The sequence below is a fragment of the Ambystoma mexicanum genome, chromosome 6p, assembly GCF_040938575.1.
Source record: "Ambystoma mexicanum isolate Mex_15411 chromosome 6p, UKY_AmexF1_1, whole genome shotgun sequence".
NCBI classification, from domain to species: domain Eukaryota; kingdom Metazoa; phylum Chordata; class Amphibia; order Caudata; family Ambystomatidae; genus Ambystoma; species Ambystoma mexicanum.
Window position 1 is genome coordinate 480229199 of NC_090935.1, and position 13356 is coordinate 480242554.

General features: G+C 47.9%; 1 protein-coding gene across 1 annotated transcript in view; it reads right to left on the minus strand.

The window, feature by feature from the left end:
• Window positions 1-13356, minus strand: part of DHX29 (DExH-box helicase 29) — a 1426484-nt gene that overhangs the window by 904394 nt on the left and 508734 nt on the right. Inside the window, exon 10 of the mRNA XM_069627279.1 lies at window positions 13197-13320. Coding sequence (XP_069483380.1) covers window positions 13197-13320 — 124 coding nt within the window. The remainder of the gene's footprint in view (window positions 1-13196; window positions 13321-13356) is intronic.

The following is a 13356-nucleotide window of genomic DNA, read 5'->3' on the forward strand; positions in this document are numbered from 1 at the left end:
AGGGAGAGGTTGGGAGGAGGAAAGGGCAGCACTTGCTGTGGCTGTTCAGTCCCCTTCGGTTGGTGATTTGTTTCATGTTCGCATAGGAGGCGTGGGTAGAAGGGTGCGACTGGGTATGGAGATAAGGGTGAGATCAGTGCTTCCACCATAATGTCCCCACCACTGCATCCAAATTTAGGGTACAAGAGGGAAGAGGGAATCTCCATATTTGCTGCATTCATGTGTGACAACACATGTGATAAGAGTTCATACAGACAGCAGAGTCTGAGGACAAATAAGATTCACTGGGCTTTAACAGTTCTCTGTCCATTCTCTCAGAGATGGTAACGTAGGTTAATTCGTAGGTTGGGGTCAAGTCTTGAAGCTGGAAGCATTTATTTATTTATTTGGATTTGTAGAGCGCAAGTCAGCCCGGGGTCATCGTGGCGCTTGTTAAAGACATATCTTAGTTGCATAAACACAAGTAATACATAATTTACAGGAGCAGGTATGACATTTGTACAAATTTACAGTGCAGTATATTTACATAGGTTAGCGAGTGTCACATATTATTGTGCAAGGAAGGAGGTCTTAAGTTTCCTACGAAAAATCAGGAGTGAGTTCTCTGTTCTAATGTCTACAGGTAGAGCGTTCCAGGACTTGGCAGCAATGTAGGGGAAGCTTAGGCCACCGGCTTTGGCTTTTTTGATGCGTGGGATATGGAGTAAGTTGGTGTATTGCGTCCTGGTGGGACGTGAGGAGGAGGGTTTGGAGATGGTCTCTGATAGGTAGGACGGGGCGGAATGAGAGGCATGTGTGTGTGTGAGGGTGAGGATTTTGAGTGTGATCCGCTCTTTGACCGGGAGCCATTGGGCTGAGTGTCTGGCCTGGGAGATATGCTCTCTTCTTGGGATGCCAAGAGCAGCCCGGAGAGCATTGTTCTGTGTGACTTGTAGTCCGTTTAGTTTTTTTGCCGAGATGCCTGCTAGGAGGGCATTGCAATAGTCCAGTTTGGCTCCAATGGTTGCTCTGGCCATTGAAAGGCAGTTAGGTTTTGAGAGGTATGGCTTGATGGCGTTTATAAGTTTGGTGCTATGCGCAGATGAGGAAGTGATTGCGCCGACTTGTCTGGTCATTGATAGTGAGGAGTCTAGGTAAACTCCCAGTGTCTTGACAGCTGTTGATACAGGGATGATGGAGTTGTCAATGGAGAAGTTGGCGTACAGTTTGTACAGTTTGTCTAGGGTGCTCTGTTGACCTAGTATCATGATTTCAGTCTTGTCCCCATTAAGGCAGAGGCCATTAACTGCCATACAAGCCTGGATGATGGAGTAGATCGTATGGAGTGCCTTGGCGTCTTCGTGGTATGATCCTGAGAGAGGTATAAGTACTTGTGTTTCATCCGTGTAGTTCGTGTACGTGATACCATGTGAGTCGAGTTTGTCAAAGAGAGGCTTAGTGAACAAGTGTGGGTGCAGTGCAGGATCCTTGAGGTACCCCGTAATGGATTGTAGTGGGTGTGGCGTTAGCAGTGTCCGAGAAGACTTTCATGGCTCTTCCCCCGAGGAAGGAGGTGATCCAGAGTGCTGATTCTTTAGAGAAATTGGCTGAGTGTGTGAGGTGTGAGGTGCGGCTCTTGTGATCAACCAGATCGAATGCGGCTGAGATATCTAGGAGGAGCAGTAGGGCTGGCTTGCCCTTATCCATGATTTGGATGATCTGACTCTTCAGATCCACCAGGGCTGTTTCGGTGCTGTGTCCTTTCCGGAAGCCCCGATTGCCTGGTCCCTAGGATGGAGTGGGTTTCCAGAAAGTGTTGGATTTGGCAGTGTGCAGCTTTGTCGAGTAATTTCAAGAGTTCAAGAGGAATGGCACTGTAGTTATCGGTCTGTAGTTGTTGGGTTGTAAGGGGTCGTGGGTAGTTTATTTTTGGAGTGGGCGGACCCAGGACTCTGAGGCTAGCTGGGAAAATGCCTAATTTAAAGGACGCATTGATGAAGGCCGTAAAGAGCGGCGCAAAGCAGTCTGCGCAGTCTTTGATGAGCTTGGGCGGGCATATATCGCCTTTACAAGGGGAGGGTTTGAGATTTTTTTGTAAATTGATAACTTCTGCTTCAGTGACGTCCCTGAAGGAGAAGTCCAGTATGGTGGGCTTAGACGAGGTGGGTGTGGAGTTGGTAGGCTTGGTTCCTGTCTGTTGAGGTAATGCTTTGCAATGGTCTTTGATTTTCTTTTGGAGAAGGTCAATTTTGTGTATCATGGCAGGTTGGATACTAGCACACCGGGCTTCATCTTTGATTATTTCATCAGGTGTATTGGGAGGATGGAGTAGATCAGCTCTTTAAAAATGGGGAAGATTTCTTTAGAGTGCGATTTGGCATTAGAGATTCGTGTGTTGAAGGCGTTGGCTTTGGCAGCGGTGACAGCTGTTTTGTATTGGTGGGAGATTAAGTCGAATTTGTTTTTGGCACTGCTGCAGGGGTTGGTTTACCAGTTTTTTAGTGCTTCTCTTTTGCGGGAGCGCATTGAGCGCAGTTCTTCAGTGAACCAAGAGTTGGTGTGTAGTGATTTCTTTTCTTTTTTCCATTCGAGTGGTGCTATTTCATTAATAGCTTTAGTCATAACATCTTTGTAGATGTCTGCTAGGATATTGGGGTCATTAGCGAAAGGGGGTGCTAGTTCGGGGGTGTTAAGGTAAGGGTGCAGGTTATCCTCTTTAAGCTTTTTAGAGCTTCTGACTTGTGCAGCGATAGCAGGGGTCAGAGTTTTGTGGTTTTTAGTGATGGGAACAGAGTATTCGATACAGTTGTGGTCGGTCCAGGGCAGTGAGGTGTTAGAGGTGATAGTAGCGAGCCAATTATGGTCCGCGATCCAATTTAGAATGCAGCCCTTTGAGTGAGTTGGACTTTCTACTTTCTGGGTGAAGCCTAAGTCACTACGTTTCTTGGTGAGGGTGACCGCAGGTTTGTCTTTAGCATCATTGAATTGCAGATTGACGTCTCCTAGTAGAAGGATTTTAGTGGAGCTTTTGAGATTATTACTGAGAATGTGGATGAGGTTTTCCTTAGAGTCTAGGGTGAGGCCTGGGGGACGGTATAGTAAGTGAATATTGATGGTACTGTTGGGTGACAGTGTGAGTTTTGCCGATAAGAGGTCAGAGTTGCTGGTTGAGGAGTGACCGATAGGTCGGAACTGGAGGTTCTCCTTGTAGATGAATGCTACTCCGCCTCCTATTCGTTCAGGTCTGTCTTGTCCGAGTATGGTGAAGCCTGGTGGTAGTGCAAGTGCAATGACGGGGCCTAATACTTCATGTAACCATGTTTCTGTGATGGCTAATAGGTCAATGTTGTTGTTGGTTAAGAGGTCATGAATATCTGATGCATGAGCTGGGAGGGAGTGGACATTGAGGAAGGCACATTCGATGTGAGTGTGTGTAGTTTGTTAGTGGAGGCGTAGGTGTCGGATGTGTCTGATATGTTATGTGTGGTGACATTGTGGGGTATGGTTTGGTTAGTGGTGGTTGTTTGTAGGTATGTGGAAGTTCAGTGCGAGAGATGTGTTTGGAAGTGGTGCGTGTCATGGGCGCTACTCCCGAGGGGCCAGGACTGGCCCAGCGCCCTCGGAAGCAGACCCGTCTTCCACTACTCCGGACCCAGCAGACCCCTACAGGGGCCCTTTGGACCGTGTCCTGGCGCCTTTGGCGCCAGGCTCATGAAGGGTTTCAGTCACGGCGGCATAGGCGCCGGGCTCATATTGATAAACAGTGTAATAATGCTTGGGTGGACTTACCTGAGGCAGACCATGCTGCATATTTACCCAGAACAATCCAGTCTGGTTGAAGTCCCCAGCCATCAGGGCTGGGAGGAACTATTCCCTCCATTCAGGAACTCTTTTCTTACCTGGGTGGAACCGGTGGAAGAACACACACTGGAAGCACTTCTCTGCTATTTAAACCACGCCCGATGGAAAACACGTGCTTCGCGTTATTCTGCAGCAGCAGCAGGACACTCACCGAGTCGGCTCCTACATTCCAGGTCCAGAGTCATCTTCAGCTTCCGCGCAGCAACCTGTGGATGAAGAAAGACACAGACCAATACTTAACAGATCCCGGAATCCAGTCACCGGCAAAACCTGCAAAGAATAAACATAAGGTTAGAAAAGTGCAACTCGCTCGCAGCCGCACCCGCTTACCTGATCCATCCGTGATTGCAACAGAGCTAACCGCGGCCTTCTCTTCGGCAGCTTCTCTGCACCTGAAAGGCAAAGGACAATTAAAAAGGGGTTCGGGTGAAGGCAGTCGCAATCATCTTAACTTACCAGTTTTTGCACGCGCAGAAGCGGCCGCATCAACCGCAGCATCCCGGCACCTGAAAACTAGAAAAAGGACATTATTAGAGGTGCCATTAAAAGCGGCCAACGATCATTATACTTACGTGCATCGGCACGTGCAGTGGCAACGGATATAAAGCCCGCAGCATCCCGGCACCTGAAAACTAGAAAAAGGACATTATTAGAGGTGCCATTAAAAGTGGCCAACGAACATTATACTTACGTGCATCGGCACGTGCAGCGGCAACGGAAAACTACGCCCACAGCATCCCGAGGCCGGAAACAAAGGAAAAGGGACATTATTGAGGTGCCCATCTTTTAAAGCCTAAAGACTACAGTATACTTACAGGCATCTGCTCGTGCAGTAACGGCGCCATCTGCTCGTGCAGTAACGGCGGCATCGCTCTTTGGCATCCCAGCACCAGTGCCACAACTAAGGCCGCAAAAGACTTGAGCCTCAACACTGAACTCATCTAGTGACGTAACTGGAATCCACGCACCCCTGCACCAGACGCAGGATGGAGAGCTCAGCATTTGTACGCCTAAGGTGAGAGCTCGCCGAGACAAGTAGAAAGCTAGGCTGTGGGAGAAACTGGCGATTGGTGGGAGAAGGAATCCCATCAAACGGTAATTAACCCTTTTTCTTCCACCTGCAGAAAACTTACCCTGCAAGTCAGACATTCGATAAGAGGAAGCCCAGTCCTGAGAGCTCTACGCTTCTCAATTGAAGAAACGATAGCAGCCCAGCCGGGATCAGCGCCTCCGTGGGAATCAGGTGAGCGTTACAGTGTGAGAGCTATAGCTTCTGTGTTCTATGGGAGGGGGTTGTGTGCCGATTTTTGCAGTCAGTGTGTAAGCTCCAAGTCTTTCTAGTCTATACATTATTGTGGTGCAGGTGCAGGGGGTGCGTCTGTGAGAGGTGAGTGTGTTTGTGAGTTATCCAGGGCAGTGGGTTGAGTGGGATTGGGGAACGGGCTTTGAAGAGTGGGTGTGATGGGGAAGAGTGGTGTAAAGTTGGAGAGAAGCGAGTGTCACAAGAAGAGTGAGCAGCGTGGTGTAGCAACGGCGAGCTTGCAGAAAGCTATGGGCATGATTGTATACTGGGAGGGCTGTGGGTAGTGGTGGGCACAGTCAAATTGGGTTGCGTGGCTCGGCCAGTGGCAGCAGGAACAGAGTGGTTCAGAGTATGCTAAGGTACAGAGAAATGTCAATGTGGCCTACGAACAGCAAGAGGCACAGTCAAGAGGGCAAATGTGGCCTAGGACACAGCAACATAGGCATATCATATAGTTCAGCTGTGTGAGTGCAGAAAAACAGTTCTAACAGGGGGGCTAGATGCGGTTTGCCAAATGTTCAACAAAATACAGTTTCATCACGTGTGTACAAGGTAGGCATAATATGCAATTCGGTTACAGTGAATATTATGATGAGAAACCTTACTCGGATAGGCTAGGTGGGAGGCAGTGCTAGGCTAGATGCAGATTATAGCAGTGAGGCAGTGCTAGGCTAGACGCAGGTTCAAACAGGGAAGCAGTGCTAGGCTAGATGCAGATTACAGCAGTGAGGCAATGCAAAGCTAGATGCAGGTTCAAACAGGGAGGCAGTACTAGGCTAGATGCAGATTATAATAGAGAGGCATTGCGCTTTGCTTGAGCTACAATCATGGTGGGCAATATTGTGGCTCGCAGACAATAAGTTGCACCTTTACAGTTCTTTCTAATGAACGGATATGAGGACAAGCATAAGGTATAGAGCATACAAGGTAAAATATGCTGATATGGCTATACGGAGGGTGCGAGTGCAGCGGGCTACGCATATATGGCAGCCAATACTGAGAGCAGGGCCTAACAGGGCACATAAAATTATAACATACATTGGAATGACAACAGGTATTCGCGGTTACCATCGGCTCAGAGGCACAGCTGATGCAAGAAGTTAGGTTGTGGCCAGGAGTAAACGGCAGTGCAGGGTGGTGTATCAGAGTGCACAGGGCTGGGAAGAGGCGTGAACGTGCACGGCAAGTAGGCGGATCTTAAATGAGTGCACCTAGGTGGTAGAAGTGGAGGAGGGTACAGAGCGGTGCAACGAGGTAGATGAACAAGTTACTTACCAACTGTAACGTTCTTTCGACTGGATGTTCCTCCCACGTATTCGTCATCTTGTGATAATTTGTTTCGCCAGCTTCGCTGCATCGGAAAATAAATTTCAGCAGAGGGCGCTGTGCTCGAGGTCGTGGCGTCGAATGTCCCTCGACGGGCTCCGTACTGTGTCGACACCACTGCTGGTATAAATGGCTTGAGCCGCGCCCGTTGGCTTCAGTTCTGTTTTTTCGAGGAAATACTCATGGAACATCTAGGCGTATGCTGTGACTGATAGGCCCATCGTGAGAGGAAATTGCAAGAAAGTATAAACTATACTGTGGGGTAGGTTGGGAGGGTCGATGAGGAATACGTGGGAGGAACATCCAGTCGAAAGAACATTACAGTTGGTAAGTAACTTGTTCTTCGAATGGATTGTTTCCTCCCACGTATTCCTCATCTTGTGATAGACTCCCATAGCAGTGATCAATCTGAAGGCGAGAGTACTAGTTTTTCTTTTCATGTACAGAGTGAAGTAATGCTCTGGCAAATAAACCCTCATTTGAGGAAGAGGTATCCAAACAGTAATGTTTGGTAAAAGTATGTATTGATGCCCATGTTGCAGCTGAGCAAATATCTTTTGCCGGGACTCCCCTCTTCAAAGCAGCAGAAGTGGCCATTCCCCTTGTGGAGTGAGCACATAGCCCATACAGTGGGTCTTTTCCTGCTAATCTGTAGCATTCCAATATAGCTAGAATAATCCAGCGGGATATGGTTTGTTTGGTCACCGCTAAACCCAATTTACGACCTGTGTATCCCACAAAAAGTTGGTTGTCTTGGCGTAATTTTGCCATTCTTGAAATGTAAAAGCTGATGGCCCTTTTAGGGTCCAGCCTATGTAATCTCTCCTCTTCTTTCCCCAAATGAGGAGGATAAAATGTTGGTAAAACAATTTTTTGCGACAAATGGAAGTCGGAAACTACTTTCGATAAGAAAGATGGTTTAACTTTCAGAATTACTTTGTCCTTATAAAAAGTGGTATATGGAGGTTTACATGAGAGAGCCTGTAGTTCACTAACTTTGCGGGCTGATGTTAATGCCACTAGAAGGACAGTTTTTAGTGTCAGAAGCCTCAATGGGCATGAGTGCAGAGCCTCAAATGGTATACATGCCAAGAATTTAAGAACTAAATTCAAATCCCAAGTTGGAACATGGAATGGTATTGGTGGATATACATTTGTAAGTCCTTTCAGGAATTGTATTATTAATGGTATTTTAAAATAAGAAACCTCTTCCGAGGTGTGCTTAAAAATGGAAAGCGTAGCCAGGTATCCTTTGATTGTTCCTATTTGGAGCCCCAGATTGGCTAGATGTAACAGGAAAGAAAGCACCACTGGTGTGCCACATTGAAAAGGGTCCACATCTCTATCTTTGCACCAGTTACTGAATTTATTCCAACGACACCGGTACAAAGATTTTGTTGCTGGCCTCCTGGCCGAAAGCAAAATCTCCATTACGTCATCCGGGAGGTCCCAATCCTTGTATCTCAACCTCTCAGAAAACATGCATGAAGGTTGAGCGTGTTGACCTCTGGATGGAGAACCCGACCTTCCTCTTGCGAGAGAAGATCCTCTCTTTGTGGAAGACGTACTGGAGGGCAGATGGACATGTCCAGAAGGTCTGGGTACCACGTTCTCCTGGCCCAATCTGGGGCAATTAGAATCATGGTTTTCCTGAACTTTCTCAACTTCCTGAGTACTCGAAGAATCACGGGGACTGGAGGAAACGCATACAGCAGGGGAAAATCCCAATCCTCTATGAACGCGTCTCCCAGAGCTCCTCTCGGAGGAAATTCCCTTGAGCAGTACTGATCGCACTTTCGGTTCACCGAGGTTGCAAACAGATCCACCTGAGGGGTTCCCCAAAGGGCGAAGATCTCCAGAAGGACTTCCTGAGCTAACTCCCACTCGTGGGAGACTGCTCCGCCTGCTCAGAGCGTCTGCCCCCGTGTTCTGCTCTCCGGCTAGGTGAACTGCTGATAGAGCGATTCCTTCTTGTATTGCCCAGAACCAGAGCTGCATTGCATCTCTGCACAGAGATAGTGATCCTACGCCTCCTCTTTTGTTGAGATAGTACATGGCCACTGTGTAGTCCCTCATTATCAGGACATTCTTTCTTTGTACGGAGGGCAGGAAGGCCTTCAGCGCTAGCCTGATTGCCCTCAGCTCCAACAGGTTGATGTGTAGTTTGGACTCCGATGGAGACCAACGTACGCTGATCGTCAGATCGTTGGTGTGAGCTCCCCACCCAGTGAGTGAGGCGTCCGTCACTACTGTTATCTCCGGCCATGGTTGCCAAAAAGATTCTCCCTTTAGGATGTTGTCATTGCAAGCCCACCATGATAGATCCTGAGCAATTGCGCTCGGGACTTGCAGAAGATCTGACATATTCCCAGAGAATTGGGACCACTGAGTTCTGAGGGCCCATTGAAGGGATCTCATTCTCAGTCTGGCCTCTGGCACCAGAAAAATGCAGGATGCCATGAGGCTGAGAAACCTCAGGAAATCTAAGGCCGCCAGATGCTGGGCTTTCTGGAATTTTGTTACCATCTGCTGGATGTGGAGAGCACTCACCTCGGGCGGCGTGGCTTTGCCCGAGGAAGTGTCCAAGACCGCGCCGATAAACTGGAGTTTTTGGGATGGTATTATGTGGGACTTCTTGAAATTGAGGGAGAAGCCCAGGTTGTGGAGGAAGTGGCTGGTGATCGACAGGTGTTCCTGAGCTTGTTCTGGGGAACGTGCTGATTAGCCAGCCGTCCAGGTAGGGGTATACATGAATCCCTCCTCTCCTGAGACTCGCTGCCACAACTTCCATCAACTTGGTGAAAACCCTCGGAGCGGAGGTTAGCCCGAATGACAAACTCGAAACTGATAGTGAGAACCGCCAACTGCGAACCTCAGGTATTTTCTGTGCTTGGGATGGATCGGCACATGAAAATAAGCATCCTGAAGTCCAATGATACCAACCAGTCGGAGAGCCTGAAGGATCTGAGAAAGGGTTACCATCTTGAACTTGTCCTTCCTGAGGAATTTGTTTAATTTTCTCAAGGCCCAGATGGGTCTCAATCCACCGTCCTTTTTGGGGATCAGAAAGTAGGGGGAGTACCAGCCTTTGTTCCTCTCCGCTACAGGTACATGTTCTATTGCACCTTTCTCTAGCAGGGTTTTAACTGCCTGCCAAAGGAGCACGTCTGGAATCTTGGTGGAGCTGGCTCCCGGTGGATGATCGTGAGGTCTTTTTAGGAAGGGAAGGCAGTAACCCTGAGCTACTGTTTCCAGTGCCCAAGTATCTGAAGTAATGCCCCGCCATTCTTTCAGATGCTGAGAGATCCTGCCTCCCACTGGTGTTTTGTAAGATAAGACCTCAGAGCGATTTGGAGGCGGCTGCAGGAGCGGCTGAGGGCACAGATGTTGTTCCTGAAGATGGCTTTGTCGTCTTTCCTCGTCCACCACGAGTGACATTTCTTCTGCCCCTTTGAAAGGCCTGTCCTCTTCCTTTACTAACTTAGGAGTAGTATCGAAAAGGACGACCCCTCCAGGAAGATGTGCCCGAATAGGGTCTCTGGGGCTGTCGCATATAGGCACTAAGGGACTTTGCTGCCGCTTTCGAGGTCTGTAATTTTTCTAGGCTCTCATCAGCCTTACTACCAAACAGCCTCAAGCCATCAAAGGGCATGTTGAGAAGCCTGGTCTGCACATCCGGTGCGAATCCCGACTTCCTCAACAACGCAAATCTGCGCAGTACTGTGCTTGAAGCCATGGATCTACTGATACTATCGGCAGTATCCAGTCCAGACTGGAGACATTCCCCCATTGCCTCCTTACCATCATTGACTATATTCAGGAAGCCTTCCCTTTCCTCGCCTTCCAGAATATGTGCAGCCGCCGCCGAAATACATTCCCACAGGGTATGTGTGAACCTGGCCAGGGTACAGGTTCCATTGGTAGATTTTAAGGCCATGCTACCCGAAGTAAAAACCTTACGAGTCCGGGCATCAACCTTTTTATCCTCCCTGTCTGAAGGCATGGTTGGGTATGCTGTCTGCCTGGATGTATTAGCTGCCTGAATAACCAAGCTTTCTGGAGTAGGGTGTCTACTCAGGTATTCTGGATTAGAAACGAAGTTCTGTACTTCTTTGGTAGATTGTTGTCTATTGCAGCAATGCTATCTGGTTTCTCCCAGTTTCTCTCCACTGTTCTTTGTAATACCCTATGAAAGGGAAGAATTGGACATTTCTGAGGGCCTCTGACTATAATATCCGTCATGTCATCCTGTTCAAACGTAGGGGAAGCTCCTCCCCAACCCATATACTCAATCACCCTACTCATCAGATTTCTGTATCCTGAGTCTGCATGATCTGCCGGATCAGGTGCAGCAAACTCCAATTCAGGTGATGCGTCTACACCACTGGCAGAATGTAGAGTTTCAGACAGGTCTCTCATTTTAGTCTGAAGATCTTCCAGTTCCTCCGGAACTTGTCTAGTTCCATATTTTACTCCATACAGAACGATTTCTTCTTCATCTGAACAAGATTCCTCAAAAATGGAAGACATGGACTTAAAAAAGTCAGATCTTGGTAAAGGTGTAAACCTTCTTTCTTCCTCCTCATGAATTGTCGATGGAATCAGAGTTTTCTTCGAGGTGGCCCTCGAAGGAGTCGTGGGAATCTTCGACACACTCGAGGTGGCCTTCGACAGTGGCGTCGAAGATGAAGTAGGCTTCGACGTCATAGTCGTCGGTGCCGATGGCGTCGACGAAGTTGCACCCGACTTCGATAATTTTAATTTTTTATGAGGGATCGGCGAGATACTCTATCCTCGAGCGTCTCTCGACAATTTGTCGACTCGAGACTTATGGGTACTACTCGGTTTGGCCGCTGTAGTTCCCGACTTCCCTGCGTCGTCCAAATGAGCAACCAGGGTCTGACTTTTCTGCGGTTTCTTCGAGGGGGTCGAGGCCGAGTTCTCGAAGACCTGCAACATTTTCTTCCTAAAGCTCTCCCATTTAGATGGGGAATCTGCTCTAGTCGGGCATCGAACCAATTCAGTTGATGAATCAGACGATGACGACGGAGATCTAGGTCTCCTCTTGTGCTTTTTTGAGGAAGACGAAGAAGATCGTCTCAACCTGCTACGAGATCGGGATCTCTTCGAGTGCCTTTTACGGCGTTCCGATGCTTTAGTGTCGGATGATTTTTTATATTTTTTTGACAAGGCTTTCGAAGAGCACTTCGACGCCTCCCGCCCCACCGCCAACTTACTTTTCCTCTCACGGAGGGCCTTTTCAGTCATCGATTGCCAAGAACCACAGTCGCCTGTTCGGTGGTCTGAGCCCAGACACCATAAACAGATTCGATGGGGATCGGTGATGGACATCTTCGATCCACAATCGCTACACTTCTTAAACCCGTCTTGGGAGTCGAAGCGGTGGAAGAAGAAGACATTTTTTCGATAGAAAATCCTGAAGCGCGCCATTCACGAGTTGCGAAGCAATCGGAAAAACGGAACTGAAGCCAATGGGCGCGGCTCGAGCCATTTATACCAGCGGTGACGTCGACACAGTACGGAGCCCGTCGAGGGACATTCGACGCCACAACCTCGAGCACAGCGCCCTCTGTCGAAAAAAAATTCTGATGCAGCGAAGCTGGCAAAACGAATTATCACAAGATGAGGAATACGTGGGATGACACAATCCATTCGAAACTGGAGCATAGGTAAAACAAGGCAGTGTAGGGCAAGTAATCAATAATAGAATTACTAGACTTATGGCGACATGTTTGTATCAAAGAGTCAGTGGCAGTTAGTCTTGGCGAGGGCTCAGTACACGGTGCCAATGGTCAAAGGGGTAGTGGACCAGAAAAAGGGCAGAGGTTCTGGCCGAACTGCGAGGAAGGCTGAGGACAGGCTAAGACAGGTATTGGCTTCGTTTCCCTGGGCCTTGGTAGGAGTGAGCTGGCTTCGCCTACCGGCTCATGAAAGGTGGCTAAGATTAGATCAATAGCCAATCGGTGCTCAGCATAGTCTGCAGGGCTCAGTTAAGCACTGGAGGTCGGTGAAAGATTGCAGGGGGCAATCTTTCACCGACCTCCAAAACAGCAAAGCATGACATCAAAGTTTGACCGTGCAGCCGCACAATGCTAAAGCATCTAATTTGACTGTCGCAGGGGAACCACAGGATCTGGCAAAGATCAAATTTAGGAATATTTTTACAGAATTTCCAGAGAGAATTGCAAATGCATTCCAAGGAGCGATTGAAGGTGTTCGTATGTGTGCCTTAGGATTTATCACTGAAAGGATAGGGCCCGGTGGAAAGGTCTGAGGTGCACAGATCCCACACTATGTTATAATATTAGGATGAGAAATATGAGGTGTTTGAGATATGTTATGCTTCAATATACTACTATATTTTGATTATTTAAGTAAAACAATCTGAAGAGAATACCATGTAAAAGGAGGAGATCCTCATTTTTTTCCTGCCACTTCACTTTTCAAAGCTCGATTAAAACAGATAATATTTTAGGGCTTTTAGAAAGGTAGGTAGTTAAATCTAGAGAAAAAGACCCAACATAGTACATGTGCTGCTTTACTCTGCTCCTAAACTAGAGGACCACCACAGTCTCTTGTTTCAGGAGCTAAAAGTAAATGGACATATGTAGAGATGTACGAACATGTGGCTGCACTTTAGTTAATGGAATCCCACACAGCAATTGCACAGCTCCCCTGTGTTCATATTAGGACGAGTAATTCTCACCTGTCCTTTGGTAAGCTGATAAATTGCCAGTGTAGCTGCCAGATGCTGAGCCTGCATGCTATCTTCCGTCACAATAGTAGGACAAACCGACATTTTTTCATCATTAGGTTTAGTAATCTTCACCCTTTAGAAAGAAAAACAAATCACATGTTCATCAGAG